At 50.6% G+C, this 17283-nt stretch overlaps 1 protein-coding gene across 1 annotated transcript in view; it reads left to right on the top strand.

Moving 5' to 3' along the window:
• CAPN13 (calpain 13) overlaps positions 1–17283 on the top strand; it is an 80355-nt gene that overhangs the window by 48287 nt on the left and 14785 nt on the right. The window contains exons 9-18 of the mRNA XM_047747148.1: positions 434–508; positions 1693–1838; positions 3516–3655; positions 7399–7410; positions 9587–9786; positions 10813–10849; positions 11214–11270; positions 14534–14591; positions 14696–14754; positions 16272–16340. Of these exons, the coding sequence (XP_047603104.1) occupies positions 434–508; positions 1693–1838; positions 3516–3655; positions 7399–7410; positions 9587–9786; positions 10813–10849; positions 11214–11270; positions 14534–14591; positions 14696–14754; positions 16272–16340 (853 nt within the window). The remainder of the gene's footprint in view (positions 1–433; positions 509–1692; positions 1839–3515; positions 3656–7398; positions 7411–9586; positions 9787–10812; positions 10850–11213; positions 11271–14533; positions 14592–14695; positions 14755–16271; positions 16341–17283) is intronic.

Here is a 17283-nt window from a genome sequence, read left to right as displayed (position 1 = left end):
CCGGAGGGTTGGAAGTAAGCCGATGGCTTTGAGAGGGGTTTTAGAGGTGGAATTGTAAATCACCACGACTTGGCGGTTGCTTGCCTGTGGTGGGTTGAAGGGAGGAGTGGCTTCTCGCAGTCCCACTCCGGCACTGGGAGAAGGCAGAGGGCAGTTTGGGATAGGCTGGTTTCCAGGTCACTATGCGCTCTGGTGGAGACGTGGCTTGGCCCATAGCATGTATCCATCTAATGCTTAGGAAAGAGAATCTGGCTGGAGACCATTTGGAAGCCACCAGCATACAGACAATGACAGATTCTGTCACTAGGTAGAATGACACCCTCCACCCGCACCCCGAGAACTCGTGGAGGACAAGTCTCCTGCTGGGGCACGTTTTGCAGAGATGCAGTCCTTCGGGAGCTCTCAACCCTGTGTTCTGTGTCTCCACGCTCAGGTCTCTGGAATGGCAGAAAATCCCGGACCAACAAAGAAGACAGCTGTATGAGAATAAGGAAGATGGCGAGTTTTGGTATTTTTCTTTTAAGACTATATTTTAAAGCTTTACCTATTGCCCACACCCTCAATCCCTACCCCTTTTCCTAAACCTTGGTGGGAGTAGGGATTAGCTTTGCAGAGACCTAGGTAGAAGGAGACTATTTCTTTTTTTCCACCAAGACACACAAGCATTGGATGGGAAATTATTTGTGTGCTTTCTCTCTGTGTGAAAGGGATTTCATTTCTGAAATATTGGAACTTCCAGGAAATGTGAATGGTAAAGGGAATATTGGCCCCCAAGATTTGAAATCAATAGTTTCCCTGAAACCAGGATGCCTGATTATCACATCTGTGTGTTAGGACCCACAATGTCCCCCTGGAGCTCCACAGTCTTCTAAAAGAGCTATTCGGTCTTAATCTCCCAGCCCTGACTCTAGAGCTCTGGGTGAGACATCCGTGTCCTCGCCCAGCAGCTATGGAGGACCAGATTTTTTAAAAAACACATTCTCAGCCATGTGCTCACATCTTAAAAGATAATAAGGACATTTCCCTGAGAGGTTACATTGTTTACTTAGTAACATATTCAAATGGATTTAGCATGTGTGAAAAGGAGACTGGGTCTACAGAATCAAGAAGCAGAGAGACAAATGTAAATTAGAAAGGAAAAATATTGCCAATATCTCTACTTTGATCACAGTAGAAGGGGGGGTTATTTTTTTCCTATTTTTTTGCCCTTTTTTAAAATTTAAATTCAATTAGCTAATAAAGCACATCACTAGTTTCAGGTGTACTGCCCAACAATTTGTCAGTTGCGGATAACGGGATGAGCACTGGGTGCCAATACATGGTGGGATTTTAGATGTTGAGACCATTTTATTCTGATAAGGATCTCAACAATGAATTTGGTGGAGGGTCAGAGGAAACAGTAGTTTTCCTGGCACCACATGGGACGCAGAGCAGAGAGAGACAGCAGCCATCCTTCACAGCCATGAGAGGGACTTGCAGAACTCGGAATTTTATTCAGTCCTGTCCTCCCGACCACAGGAGGGAGAAGTATCCTTGACAGTGAGTGAGGCAGGCTGAGGCTCTGGTCTTTGGGTAAGATGGGGTAAGTCTACGAATACTGGAACTGACAGACAAAGGTGGACTGGAGAGAAGGGCACCCCCCACCCCAGGGACGAAACCAGTAAAATGATGTTTATAATCTGCTTATAACAGGATGTCATGTCAAGATTTCCGAGACAACTTCTCCTGCCTGCATATATGTAACCAATTTCCAGTCAGTCTAAACCAAGGAAACGTGCCTCATGGAAGATGGTCCCAGATGATGTTCAAGAACAGTGAAACTCCAGGTAATACCGCAGGTAGTTATGATGTTGGCAATTCTTCTGACAGATGGAAGCAGTCAGCCCTAGCCCTGCCCTGGCTTCAAGTCTCAGTGGCCTTTGGTTCTAGACCATCAGCCTGAATTTGAGAGAAATCTTCCAGTCTAAAGGGACAGTAGTTGTTGTCCAAGGGAAACAGTTGCTGGTGGGCTGGGTGGGAGAATCTCACGTGGGCCTCCCCTTCCCTGTCATGCCCTCCCACCATCCTACTCGCCTACACCTGCCTCCCAGGAGGAGGACAGGCTCACTGCTCTTCAGTAATTACACAGGACTGGGGAGCTATGGAAAGAACACTAGACAAAAGTCAGGACTTGTGTTAAACCATCACTTTGCCCCATAAAGCACCATCCAGACATAAGAGAATGTTCCTGCCCCATGTTGGTGGGTGTATCCTGCCACCACACCCTGAGATCCCAGAGGTGGGCACCTCAGAGCCTGGACTTGGGTTCCCCTGAGATGAATTTTATTGAGTGTGACCTTGGGAGGGTCACATGTTCTCCCCGCACCTCCTGCTCCCCATTTGCCACACAGATGAATGAACTAGCTCCCGTGAACGTGAACCTGAGTATTCTTACACATCCTTGAGAGGGGAAGCTATGCAAACAAGTTTGTGTGTGTGTGTGTGTGTGTGTGTGTGTGTGAGAGAGAGAGAGAGAGAGAGAGTATGCATGTGTTTGCACCTAGACATGACCATTCCCTCTCCTTGGCACCTGCCTGTTGAGAATGGCTAGCTTGAATGACCCCCAGGTGCCCCTCTTTTCAACTCCAGGATCTTCACCCTGCTGGTTAGAGAACCTTGGCACCAGGAGGCCATGGATGGACTCTAAGGAACTTCCCAGTCACACTTGGGCAACTGACTGACCTTCTAGAGCTTCAACTAACTTTGGGGCCAAAGTTCCCTTCCCTGGATATAGCACATATCAATGAACTACGCAAAATGATACACTGGGGCTATTCTTAGATATCCTTTGCATGGAAAAGAGGGAAGGGAGCCAGCAAGCAAATACCCACTGGGCACTGCTAGGTACCCTTGAATGCATCATCTTGTTCAGCCTTCACAAGGAGGAGCCTCTGTGCTTCCCCATTCCCCTCTCAGAGCTTCCCAACCTGTGACCCTGCTGATGTGCATTCATTCCTCTCTATCTTGACTTGTCTTCATTCTTCCATGTATTTGAATCTACCTTAATTAGTCACCTTACTTCTGTCTCTTGCTCTGGCTCTGATGAGCACACCTGGGTAGTAGAGTACTGTGAGTGGCCATCCCTCTGCCTCTTTGTTTCTGTCTCCATTGGTGCTTGGGGATTAGCATTTCGGGGATCTGGTGGTTATCACCAATGCACAAGCTCATACATACCTGAGAATTCTGACATTCCACTTATGACAAAAATAGCCCTCAACTTTACAGTTAAGGAAATATTTTCACCAAGTGGGGAACATACTTCCCCTCCTTGCTGTTAAGAGGAGGAGACAGAGGCTCACAAAATGAAGAAGCTTGTGCAACAACTGGTAACTGTGGGGACTGGGACCCAAAGCCTTAGGGCTCCAAATCCAGATTTCCTAACACAAGCCACAAGAGCTTTCTGAATCAGCATGGCCCTGGTCTAGGAGTCTTAAAGAAGCCAAACTGAGCTCCAGTGACAGCTCTTTCTCATGCAGAAGGACTTCCGAGGGACACACAGTACATCTTCTCTGTGCCAGAAGGCATGGAAAGCAACAATGCCATCATGTCCATCAACGTCATCTTGAAAAATTTAAAGGCAAAAGACAAATTTCCACTAAGCCTCAATGTGTTCAAGGTAAGGCGGCCTGCTCCAGACAGTGCTTACCTTTCAGACAGTTGTGCATTCCTTGGACAGAGAGAGCAGCTGACCAGTCTGGGAGATTTCACTGAACTACCTCAGAGATCAAACCCAAAGGGCCCTAGAATTCGCCTGATTCAACTCTAAAATTACAGGAAAACCTGGGCCTAACAGGAGATCAGTCTTGACCAGGCTTACAGTGGGACACGCCTCCTTCCAGTGTCACTTAGCATTTCCTGGTATGCTGCAGGCTCAGACGCTTGTCAGCCAAAAAGTAGTCCGGTCCAAGACCAGCTGTTGTAACAATGCAGATTCCTGGGACCATCCCAAACCTTCTGAATCTGAACAGAGTCTGAAAATCCACCTTGTAACAAGTTCCCTGGGTGCTGTTTATGTGCAGGAAAGTTTGACAGTCATTGACTAAACTTTGGGAGGAGTTTAAGCAAAAAAAAACGAATCTTGGCCCTAAAACCAGAGGCATGTTTTTCTCTTGTATTTAAACCAAAATCCAGAATCCAGTCATTGCTTGGTGGTTGGCTTGCAAGCATCTGCTTGGCCATTCATCCAAGGTCAGGTTTTTCCTCCCCGCCTGGCCTCCCCTCCCCCCATGCCACTTCCAACAAGCTTCACAGTTCTTGGGGGACCATCCTTCCACCCACAAGTCTTCACACACACCCTGTGAGGAGGTCATCAGGGAGTTCGTTTTATAAAATATTACTTAAAAGTGTTGCAAAAGAGAATCTGATACCTCTGCTCCTACCTCCTTTACCAGCTAATTTAATGCATCCCAAAGATAAAGTGAATGGTTCTTAAATCATACAGTCCGCACCCTCTCTGGAGTAAGGTAACTAAGATCCCACAACCATCAAATGCTGGGTTTCCCTGTCTTTATGGTGGGACTGAAGGAACTGAGGCTTAGCAAGTAGAGGAACAAGGTCTCAGTTAATGGCAGAGCTGGGGATTGGGCACCAGCTGCCCCCAAGCCTCCAGTCAAACATAGCCATCACCTCTGTGGCTGGGGCTCTGAATTTAGCATCTCTGGGGATAATCTCCATTCCTGTTCACTGAGCTGAAAGCAACAGTCAGAACCCCAGGTCAGCCCATGTGTGCCGGGCAGGGCTCCTGGGTGCTCTGCTCACGCTGGAGCAGTCTTGAGTCCTGGCTGTAGTTCACGCCAGTGAGAAGGCTTCACAGTGATACCGTGTTTCAGAGTTTGACGTGTGTTCACATTCATTGCCTCAAAAATCATTTTTATAGATGTGGAAGTCAAAGCTGAGAGAGCGTAAGCAACCCGCCCAAGATACAGCGAGGAGGTGATAGGAAAGTACTTGATACCGTAACTCCTGGTCCCAGGTTCTGGCCTCTCAGCGGGGCTCAGACGCTTGCTTTCCTCATGATGCTCACAGCTTGAAGGAAAACAATGATTCCAGCTCTCGAAGGAGGAGAGCTCTTTGGGTTCTGTTCTAACCATGTTCCCACTTCCCAGTTTCGTGAAATGAATGGGAAAGAAATGGTTCGGGTTTGGCACAGTACTTCTGAGGTGTCTAAAACCTGCTGAGGCCACCAAAGAACATTGAAAGATGCAGCAGTGGACGGTTGTCATTGTCCTCACCACCAGGCACCTGAACACTCTTCCACTTGGTGGAAGGCTTGGTGGAAGGTGGTGGAAGGCAGGGCCTCATTTCCCACCACAGCAACCAAAGAGGACAAATAGTTTCTCTCCCCAGACCCTGGATTGCAAAGGGGTAGATATGCGAGCCAGGCTTGTCCAATTAGGTGCTCCTCTCATGCCCACTTCCCCCATCCCCAGAATCTTGGTCATTCTGGGTTTGGACTCTTGAGGTGGGACCAGCCAAAGGATTATCCACAGCAAATCTTGGGGCCCAGCAGCATCCATGCAGGGAGATCCTGGGCATAGCTGTCCACCCTGCTTCCCACCCACTTTCCCAGCTGCATTCTCTAGACTTCTCATAAATGACTTTTGCTCATCCCATCCTGGTTGGTTTCCTTTGCTTCCAGCCAAGAATCCCAAGTGATTCAGGTGCATTCTGAGAGGACTCTCATTCTCAGAGTCTCTTCTGAGAAGAACAAAAGAAAGGGGAAGGGGAGGAATTGAGCCATCTGGTCTACCCAGCCAAGACTGAATAGTTCTCTCTCTCATGATGAGAGAGTAGCAGGAGAGGGTAGTCCTGCTGCTCTCTCCTGATGAGGACCACTGCCCTCTTCTGATGAGAGACAGAAGCCCAGAGAGGGAAAGATGACTGCCTCAGTGCACAACTAGGGATGCTGGTCCCATTGCCATCTATGAGTCTGGTGCCCCAGAGCTGGGCATCACAACAGGCTTATGTTACCTGATTTTCCTGAAATCTTTAGAGTTCAGGAACCTGGCGCAATTGTAATCCTACCTATTTTTAAATGCTGCCAAGCCCATTTGTACTTGATGCATTCAGCCTGAGATGCATTTCTCAGCTGTGCTCTTTGCTAAAAAGGCACTCAGACCTGTGGTCTCCTCAGGCTCCCTGGAGGTCCCAGGGGAGCTTTCAGGATCCTGATTGAGTTAAACACAAAAGAACTGTCCAGACCATAGCAACTCAAGAGACACTTGGGTTTCGTTCACAGTTTAGCTGAGAAACACGCTCTGTGCATGCCAGCCACCAGACTCGCCTGCAGAAGTCTGCAGGGCTCTGCTGGTGTTTGTGGGTACGTGCTGCTTGTATGATTGCTACGTACAGCGCTCTGGTCCTGGCGTGGTCCCATGACTCCCAACTCCTATGGCAGCACCATTCTCCTTTCATCATAACCAACACGGGTGGTGTACCAATAGGTGGGGAAAAAAGGCAAGGGTAGACAAGCCATTTCATCTTCACCCCAAACCTCCCCCTTCCAAGGCTGGAACTTTCCACCTCCCTTCTGGCTCACTCTTAGTCTCCAGAGAAGTCTGCCTGGGCAGATCAAGTGGTCTGTGCACATGGTTGTGGGGGGCTGGGGGGTAGGATCATTAGGGGAAATGAACCGAAACCCACACCAACAGTGGATGACAGCATTGGGCGGTGGGTCTTAGTCACCACGGAAGCAAAGCAGCTTGCTTTCTTCCCACCTCCGCTCATTACGCTGCTGGGAATGTTTCCACAACCCTAAAACGGGGTCCCAGGGTCTGCTTTCAGGGTTACAGGGAAGCACCTTACGCGTGGCAGGGTGGCTTAAAAATGGGCCTGCATCTCAGTATTTCCTTCTGCCACATGGAAAGACAGAATGTAGGTATTTCCCTACTCAGACACACACGTACATTCCCTACAAACTCCAGGAGGCCTAGAACAAATTCCCACCATGTTTTACAGGGGCCATGGTGGAATAAAAGAAGTTTCCTCGCATTGGCGCTCCTGATGCTGGGAAACTGACATCTGATCTTGTGTCTGTCTTACCCCCACCCTATCGACATCTCACTCTTCCCTTGATTTTATCACTGTTGCTATAAAGAGTAGCCACACGTGACTGAGCCGACAAAGGGAGACTCTTCCCCTCCATTTCCTTCCCCCTCGAGCTCCCTACAGCCTACAACAGGTTAGGTCTTCACATCTCTGCACAGGGAATGAGTAATGCTCCCATTCCGTGGGGTGTGCAGGGAACAGGCTGATGGTAGGAAGAAGGAATGCAGGGCCCGGAGCCGGGCTGCTGGAATCCGCTTACCTTTGTGTTTTGGTTTAGGCTCCTGAACCTGCCTTTCTTTTTCTCCCCTGCAGGTCGACCCCCAGGTATGACTCAGCGCCTTCTCGAGCCTGTGTTCCTGTGTGTTGGTAAACCGCCACACCCCTTCCAACACCAGTATCTTCAGCACATTTCTTGCTATTCCGTGGCTGCAAATTTAGTCTTGGTCTGTCTGTAACCGATACAGACTTAGAATCTCCAAACAGATCAACCATGCGGAACATATTTTTGCTGTCCTGGTCAAAAAGTTTGACCCCTCGAGCTGTTCTTTGGTTTGAGATCTAAGAGGGGCTGCAACCAAGAAACCATCCTCGAGAATTTGGCCTCTGATAGATAAGACGGATGCAGGCAGTTGTTTCCTCTTTAAGAAACAGAGTTAATGGCATCTTGGGGGGGACGTTAGCCTCCTATTCTTGGTGAGCCCCCGAATCCACCACAAACAGGGGGAGTCCTCTGCAAATGTACCTGCAGGCCATAGCTAGCTTCTCTTCCAACCAAATTGCCACCTCTCCTGAGCTGGTATTCTCGACATTGGTACAGGGCGATTTAAGAGTTAGGATGAAGGACAGATGTAGTTCCAGGCACACAGACCAGTTAAGTGGATGTAGGCTCTGCAGGGCTATGGCTGCCAGGTGAAGTGTGTGTGCCTGGGGACCAAGGATGTAGCCGCAGCCAACAGGTGGTACCCATAGCATGCTTCTGGTCCAGGGAAGCTCCTTTAGGCCTTTCCAGGGGTGCCCCAACAGGAAGACAGAGGCCAGGACAGGGGTTCTCTAAGCAGGAATTCAGAAGCCCAGGAAGAAACTGGGTAGCAAGGCAGCCACTGACACCAGTGGCCCTGCCACAGAGCTGGGTTCAGGATCTGATCTTTATTTCCAGCACCCGGGTCATGGGAGTAGAACTTCTGGAAGAGCTTTGAGGGAGGCACCCAGGTGCAAGGAACAAATCTCCAGAGCTAGAGGGAGGAGTGGGAATTTGACCCAGGAAAAGGCACAAGCCCCATCCCTAGAACTACAGGGTCAAGTCGGTGTGCAAATAGGCCTGCAGTAATTGGATGCTGGGTCTCTGTGCACTAGACCAAGAGCCTCCCATCGTGTCACATACTCACACTTTTGCCTGCCCCTGAGCAAGCCTGCTCTGGGGGATAGGGAGCCCGCACAAGGCTACGGAAGTCCAATGGAGAGAGGAGGGCAGGAGAGCAGAGAAGCAGGGGAATTCTGGGTTGTAGGAGGCCCACACTCTTCTGTACATAGTACCTCCCCACGTGCACATGCATGTGCTTACACACACACATACCCAGAGCCACAGGACAGTGCTGGCTTTCTGGAGAAGAATCATTCCCATCACTGCTTTTGCCAGAAGGGCTCATACAACTCAGACTCCAAACCTGCTGGGGTCACTGTTAGCATCAGCAAAATCACCTTGGAGGCTGCACCCAGCCCTTGCTGCCTACGTGGGACAGTGACGGGTCTCCTGTCTCTTCTTGTAGACCAGTCCTGCTCCCACCCCCTGAAAAGAAACTCCCCCTTTCTCCCTGTTGCTCCCCAAGGCAGAGCTCACAAATAATCATTTCACGCTGCGTAACCACTCTAAATGGAATCCCCGTGCTCCATTGTATTGGGGAAAATTTATTTAGTAAGGGGTTTTTATTATGTAATATGTATGTGACATCTGGTAATGGGAACTGCATTATATTTATTGTTTTGTCTCTAAGAAAATATTGAAAGAAAAGGAAAATGATCAGAGCCTATTATTTTCCAACGAGAAGGAATTCCAGGGCTCTGCTGGGAAGACAAAATGGAGAGAATGAAGGAGTCCAGCTCTGCAGAGCTACACAGTCCAAAGGGTCCTGTAGAAGGTTCAGGAGAGAAGGGACGTCAGGGGCTCCAGAAGTAATTCAGTTTTGGGACAATTTCCTTGGTTTCCACGGAAGTCTTTATAAGCAGAAAGAGAAACCCCCAAGCCCAGGATTCTGTGGGATTTAATGAGATAAAACCATGTACCGTATTTTTTTCTGCATTCATTGTGGTGTTACCATCTATATTAAATACTAGCCTGAATTTTGTGGCATTCTGAAAATCCAGGTAAGCAGTGTCTCCCTTTTCAAGGCCTGTAATGCAGTTTTGGTGAATGGAGAGAGGTCTGGAAGGTGGTGGGTATCTCTTGGGGTCTGGGTCCATAAAACCCATGGGGCTTTCTAACCATCTTCATGTTTTCCTCCAGTTCCAGCACTACCAGAAGTTGCCACCCACCTTCTTTTCTAAATTCAGAAATGCTATCGAGGGCATAGTTTCCAAAACCAGGGGCAGCCTCACTAAGCGCTACAGTCTGAGCCCTGGGACCTACGTGGCGGTCACTTCTGCCCACAGTGAAGCCGTTGACTTTTTGCTCCGAATCTTCCTGAAAATGCCAGATGGTGACAGGTACAGAAACTCTGGGCTTCTAAATGTTTGATTTCTCTTAATTTTATAAAAACCCATGGCATCATCTTGGGAAGCAGGTACTGTGTCAGCAGGAGACATGGCATGGGCCTTGTTTGCAAGAAGCTCACCACGAAGGGTGGCGAGAGAATCTGACCCAATAAGGAGACCATGAACAGGATGGGGCCATTGCTCGGCCAAAGTGCAGAGTTACATGGAAGGACAGAGGAGAGGGACCCGCCTCAGGCAAGAGGAATTGAGGAACACCTCTTGGAGACAATGGCATTTGAGCTAGTCCTTGATAGAAAACGTAGTCTGATGTTTAAAGAAAAAGGTAGTGCAGGTAGAAGAAAAAAAGCATGAGCAGAAGCAGGAACGGGGGTGATCCCAGGACCTGTTGAAGTATAGGCAACATTAGCCACATGCACAGGAAGGTTGTCCGTGGCCGTCATGGCGGTTGTCTGAAATGTGACCAGAGCGGGGGTGGGGTGCATCCAGGAGACAGTGAAATATGGGCCTGAAAGACAGAGTCCAGTGGTGGAGAGTCTTTAGTGCTAAGTCAATGGTCAAGACTGGGGTCAGCAAGTACACATCCTGCTGGGCACCTTAGCCCCTGTTGGGCATGAGGCAGACATTGCTGTAGTCACAGCCATCTTTTCAACTGAGCTGGGACGGTGCCTCAGTTCAGTCTGCCAGGTAGCCACTGCTCCACCAAAGTTGGAACATAAGACCAAGCTTATCTGCCGTCTCGGCAGTGGGGGTCACTGTCCGTGTGTATCCCGTTGTGCAAAGAACCGTTTGCTAAACGGTTTGTAGACCCGATGATGGCCGGTCAAAAGACTGGACACATGGTGATGGTGATGAGCTATCTGCTGTCATGGCTGCCCCCTTCACATCCCTCTGTGCTGAGGGCCCTTCTCTCAGATCCTTGGTGTAAATGTCCAATGCCACCCTAGGTTGTCCTCCACTGCAGTCTTCCTTTAAATAGTGAGTCATTCATCCTTGTCCCACTGTTCCCTGCTTTTCTAGGAACCTGGACAATAATTTCAACCTTACGGCACTAAAGGTGGGTATGTGAAGGTTTGGCTGGAAGGCTTCATTGGCTGCATCCTATCCCCAAGAACTTCTGTCTCCTTCTTACCTCACTGACCGATGAAAATAGAGACACCATAATGAGCTAATGAGGCTCCAAGGGGCAGGGCAGAGTAGAAAAGACCGAGCCTCCAAGGTCAAGCTGGAAACTTCTTTCCACAGTCATCTTCTTTCCACAAGTTTAGGTGTTCTCATTCCCCTACAAGTTTTATCTGATTGCTGGAGGAAGCGTCTGTCTCAGATCCAGGTGTAGGGAATGGTTCTCATGCCTTCGTTGCACCAGACAGATAGCTTCTTTCCCCATAAATTTGATATTGACTATTTTTCCTTTGATCCAGGGGAGTCTTCTGAAAAATAGCTCCCAGGAAAGCATCTTCCACAAATACGCTCAACAGGTACAGTACCTAGCACGGGGACGAGTGATGGAGGGACCCCAGGCCTTTATCAGGATACAGAGAAGAAAAGTGACTTGGTGGGTCATTTTATCAGCCTCTCTCCCTGCATGTCTCCAGAACTGATCTGGCTTCCAAACACTGGAGAGAAGTGGCACCCTAGCTGGGTGACATCCAGGCTGGAAAGCAGACCTTGGTGAGGGTGGGGCTCATGCCGGGGGTGGTGGTATTTTGAAATCTTTAAACAAGTAATTGTCAATACCCCCTGAAATCTTTCCTTCTGCTCTGCCACCTTCCTTGGCAACATTCCTCCCAGGAGCTAGCCAGCTCCAGAAAGCACCAACGGTGTTTTTCCTGCCAAGCCACCTATGTGCACGGAGGATTTTCTTAATGGTTTAATAAACTGTTATAAAGAACTCCTTGACGTGCCAGGATAAAAGTGGCTGCCAAGGGCTCTGCACGATGGGCCTTTTGCCATTAATAGTCATGTTGGTTTGGGAAGAGCAAAGTGATAGATAGATGTGGCCATGTGTATGTTGCCAGCCTTGTGCCAGGCAGAGGCCAAGGACAGGAAGGATGCCAGTCATTCAGAGGGCTAATGGGGTAACTAGGAGTCAGCTTAAAAGGGAATCATTCAGGACGCCTGAGCCCAGAGGGAAAAACAAGGAGAAATGAAGAATGTGCCTGTTGTGAGGGGAATATGTTTCAAGGAACTGCTCAATATGGACCTCCTTGACATCAGTATGGGCCCAGGATTCAGGTCCACATCTGGGCTGATTCAGAAGACACTTCACTTGATGCAAGACAAGGTCTGCCCAGATGATCATCTCCAGTCTGTGAGCTCCCAAAGGTGGGATGGCATCATATGCATTCCTTGTCCCCAATATCTGTCATTGTCCTTGGCCCAGAGAAGGTGCTCAGTCAATCTGTGTTGAATTAAGACAGATTAGCTTCCCCAGAGCAGATGTCCAAACTAAGTTTACTGCCCAAGGCAATCAGCAGGACCTAATTAGGATACCTGAGACCAGGCTTCCTTCAGGGGCAGATGGCAAAGTCCTTGGCATGTTTTAGGCACCTGCACATCTGAAATAAATAATATAATTTGTCATATGACAAATGGTCCAGATTCCCTCTAATCAGGGTTTTTCCAAACAACTACCAAATGTCTCCTCGTAGAGGGTAACTGGTAGCCCAGTTGGGGCCTTTGTAGGAATTAAAATAAAAGACACAGGCAGCTTTGCGCCAAGGTGCACAGCTCAGAATTGGAATAGACTGGACCGCACCCCCTTTTCACCCCCTGGCTGAGCACCCTTGAACAGGGCCCAGCTGGCATCGTTCCACACAATCTGTGAACTACCCTCAGGGGTGGTATCCTCAAAGGAAAGTTGAAAGCAAATGCTGGTGTATGCACCCACTCAGTCCTGTCTCCCGATCTCTTGTATCTGTTTAGCCTTAAGGGAATGCAATGAGGTGCTACCACTGCCGTCAGTTACCTTCATCAGCCATGACAGCAGTGATGGTCCTATAACCCAGGGTTTGCCTGGGAGAAAGGAAGGACATGTTCAGCCTCTGAGCTGAGTCATGTCTGCCTATCCATTTTTCCAAATGGCAAACGTACCAAATACCTAGATGTTCCCAGTTCCATGCTAAGCTTTGGGAACACAAAGCGTCAGTCCTCAGGGATCTTATGTTAACATGGTGGAGAGAGATGTGCAATTCTTTGGGTAGTTGCTTAAGGCAGTCTTCATCTCCATTCCTATTCTCATCTCCTCAGACATTTTGGTCCAAGTCAGGGAGTGTCCTAGGATGGAGAGACATGTAGAAGGAAGGAGACATGGTCTATGTCCCAAAGCTACTTGTATTCTAGGAGGTGACTCCACATAAGTTAGAGTTTCTTGCCAACTGCTCTGCAGGTTGGGTGCCATGATTCTTTTGAGGAAAAAACTCTGTCAATAGTGGACACACAATGCTGGCTTTCCTGACATAACCCAGCCAGTGGGATGTTAGAGGGATGACCTGAGGGCGGATTTCAAACACTGGCCACATGTTCTTCTCAGGGACGTTCAAAGGGGTCCTTCCCAGAGGACAGGCTGAGGGACTGCTTTTGCTTTCAGTGAGGTGGTGAGGCCAACCCTGGGGACAGCGTGTCTGTGGGTCTCTGCAATGTGTGTTCTCAGAAGAACCAACACGACCCCTTCTTCCACCTGACCCAGCCCCGTTCTGCTAAGCCACCTGCTGAGGGACCTCACTCTGGCTCCTTCTCCCACGGGGAGCCCTCCTGGAGTGCAGATGGCACATCGCCCCTTCAGCTCTCACCAGCCTGTGTGGGAGAAATGGCTGCGCGCTGCACAGCTCGGCTTCTCTGTGGGATCTTCGTGGAAGGTGCTTCCCCACCAGACTGCTCAGTGTCCCTAGGAGAAAACTGAATGCAGTTCACCACTTCAGAAGATCAGGCTGGGAAAAGTTTCTCTCCCCTCAGCCTCCATTGCTTCCTGTTTCTTTCTTTCTTTTTTTTTTTTTTTAAAGATTTTATTTATTTATTTGACAGACAGAGATCATAAGGAGGCAGAGAGGCAGGTAGGCAGAGAGAGAGAAGGAAGCAGGCTCCTTACCGAGCAGAAAGCCTGATGCGGGGCTCGATCCCAGAACCCTGGGATCATGACCTGAGCCGAAGGCAGAGGCTTTAACCCACTGAGCCACCCAGGCGCCCCTACTTCCTGTTTCTAATCCAAGGAGACCCTTGTCTTCCTCTTTGCCTAGTGGCTAGGAAGGCTCATGAGAAGTAATGTTCTCAGAGCAGCTCCTCTGCCCTGAGATTGCTGGCACTTTCATCTCCTCTGCGCACGCACGTACGCACATGCCTTGCTCACACTCACACACTGAGTACTATTTTCTCTCCATCCCTTCCTGGAAGCAGACGGGAAAACACGCCTGCGGGGATGAATGAATTCCTTCAACAACCCTTGTCCTGAGGGGTTCCCAAGTGCCAGGTGTGGTGGGGAGGAGGCAACTGCTGCTTTCAGTCCAATAATGAAGGAAGAGAGAAAGGCGAGGCGACCCACAGGTGGTATCAAATGTCAGGAGCAATGAGCACTGCAGACATTCATGACCCAGAGCAACTGGGAAAGGCTTCATGGCAGGCTTGATGGGCACGGAGTGGGAATCGAGGGCTTGGAGGTCTGAGCGCTTCTCTAGCATAAGGCAGGTGTGCCGCTCAGCTCCTGGGCACTGAGGGGGTTCCGGTCTTCCTCTCTCGTTTGGATCAGGGACTGAACCTGGATGCCGCCCAGCTTCAGAGCCTTCTCAACCAGGAGCTCCTGACAGGTAAGGTCAGACCCCACAAGCCCACTGTCCCCACCCTCCTCCCACTGCTGAACCAGTCCAGTGTCACCCCCGCCCCCAACATTTCCATCCTTCCTGTTCCCCAGGAACTCCAGGGCATACGTTCTCTCTAGATGAGTGCCGGAGCATCGTGGCTCTGATGGATGTATCCTTTGTTGTGCCCCCTCCCCTGCTCTAAGGGTCCGTCCGTCTGCTCTTTGGGCTGCCCTGGAGGGTCTCATTAGGACGTTAGGAATGCTTTTCGCTTTGCAGTGTTTTCTCTTCTTCAGTTCTAAGGGCTTGGCTGGCAGAAGAGCCTGGGTTCCTGCCGATTCTATGCTAACTCACTGCCTCTCCCAAACAACCACAGCAACAATGTCAATGGTTAGCACTTATCAAGCGTCGTGGCATACCAAGACTAGATCCATCACATGGGGAGAGAGAGAGGAGTTTGGAGAGCCTACGCAGCCTGTTTAGTAATCCCACAGCCTGCCCGAAGTTGTGCCTGGTTTTGAAGAGTTTACAGCCTCCCAATCTGTGTTCTAACCTCATTCCGCAGGGCTTCCCAGCAGCACCATTGGGGGCCGATTTCCTTCCACTCCTCCCCTTACCCTGAGGGAGTCTTCCTAAAATCCCTTGTTCAATGAGCCTCAGTTCAGTAAAGAGAACAAGCCCCAGAACTTGGAGAAAACGCCTTGGTCTACACAGTACCCCGTTAGTGCTGCCGTGCCATGGCTACAGTCACAGCTGTCCTTGGGCACCAGGAACTGGGCTGGGGATTAAACCCAGGGCTCCTGACTCGGGTCCCGATGGCCGCCTCCCAGGAGCTATTTGTCCCCTGGCTGCCCCCAAGAGCCTGGCTCCCAGCTGCACCCGGGGACCTTCCCCTCAGTGGGCCTACTCGGCCTCCCTGGAGTGAGTCGGATCCCGGCTCCTTCACTCTTAACAAGACCCGATCGGGAATGGGGGGCTGCGGTTGTTGAATAAGAGCCTTCTTGCTGAAATCCTAAATCAAGCCCTGTGTCTGCTGGCCCTGGTTTGGAGTCACCTGGAGACACTGCCTCTCCCCCACAAATGAAGCAGAAGGGCCCTGCGGCCCTGCACAGCCCAGGGCAGCTCACCCTGGGGGCCATGGTGTCTGCCAGAGCCCTGCAAAGCAGACAGGTCTGCTCTGCTCACCCTCTGCCCACCCACTGCTCCCCCCCAGCAACTTAGAGAGAGATGCTTTTCCTGGCATTAGCTCCGTATAAACCCATCCCCCTGCTAACGGGTGACCAGGGCTGGCTCTAACGGGTTCCCGCCACTCATCTGCACCCTCGTGCTGCTTCAGGGGTTGCAGGGACCCCCATATGCTCCTCCACATTCCCCCCTGCCTGGGGCCCCCTCCAGCCAGTGCAGGCTGTGTTCCAGGGTCTCCCTTCCCTTGGTGCATGTGATGCTGGCCTCCTTTTCTCAGGGCTTCTTTCTTCTTCCAATTTGTCCTCTGCAAAATGAAGCTAAGCCGGGCCCGTGCAGACACAGTGAGGGCCCGCTGGGGTGGGGCCACACCCAGGTGACAGCGGGCTGATGGCTGACCTGACGGTGCTACTAGCTGATGGCAGGACGTCTCCTGGTGCCGTGGGCGGGGCCCTGCTCACCGCTGTGCACTCACGATATGCACGTCCACTCTTAACTCCCCACCAGCTGAAAGTGAACGGGCGGCTTGAGCAAGAGGAGTTTGCAAGGCTGTGGGGCCGGCTCATCCACTGCCAGGTACCGGCATGTTCTCTTTGTGTCCCGTTTGGCAAATATGTACGGGGTGCCCGACCTGCAGAGGGTTGGGGGGTGCGAAAGAAGAGCTACCCAGCCCTGCCCTCAGGAGGCCTCGCATTTTGTTCGGGGAGACTGCACGCCTCACTAGAAGACACGAGGCGATGCCTGAGCAAGTGGCAGGGTGAAGGGTGCTCTAGGAGGTGGAAGGAGAGAGGGTCACCATGGGTGGCAGCTAAGACTGCCCACCAAAATTCCCTCCCCCAGTCCCCTGCTCCCAGCTCCCTGTCCCCGAGACATTCTCCCAGTGCACCCGTTCGTCTCATTCCCTTCCTGTCCACCGGCCAGACACAATAAGATCACACATGTGGCCTGTGGCTTCAGTGTGGCTTCCCTATTGTTCTCAGGACAAGGTCTAAGCTCATCAGAGCTGTCCCTGGAGTTGGGACCCTGCCTTGGGGTCCAGGAGGCGCCCTTGGACTCCTTCCACTCACTCCTTCCACCCCAACTGGGAGGCTCAGAGTCTGGCCAGGACCGACCCCCTTGACTGTCCAGCCTCAGGAATCTCTTCATGGGGAGGCTCACCTGCCCCCAAGCCCGGTTACATCCCCCTGAACCCACAATAATAAGGTGTTCTTGTGGGGCATTTCAGGAATTATCCCCTAGTCCCTGACTTGGGGGACACACAGGGCTCTATAATGGCTGATATGTCCCCCCCGCATTAGACTGCAGAACAGGGACACCCTCGTGTTCCTCTGCTTCCCCCAGTGCCTTTCTTAGTGCCTCGTACACAGCAGGCACTCAAAAATGTCCAACGAATGACCAAACTAATGAATTACTAATGAGTGAGTGATTCCCAATTGAGGTCTTTCCATATACTCACCAAAAGCCAAATCAGGCCAGAAAACAATCTTGGGCTGCTATTTCACAGTAATCGCTGCCTCCA

Source organism: Lutra lutra, chromosome 9, assembly GCF_902655055.1.
Source record: "Lutra lutra chromosome 9, mLutLut1.2, whole genome shotgun sequence".
NCBI lineage: Eukaryota > Metazoa > Chordata > Mammalia > Carnivora > Mustelidae > Lutra > Lutra lutra.
Note: the sequence above shows the minus strand (reverse complement) of the source record. Positions and strands in the feature narration are given on the sequence as shown.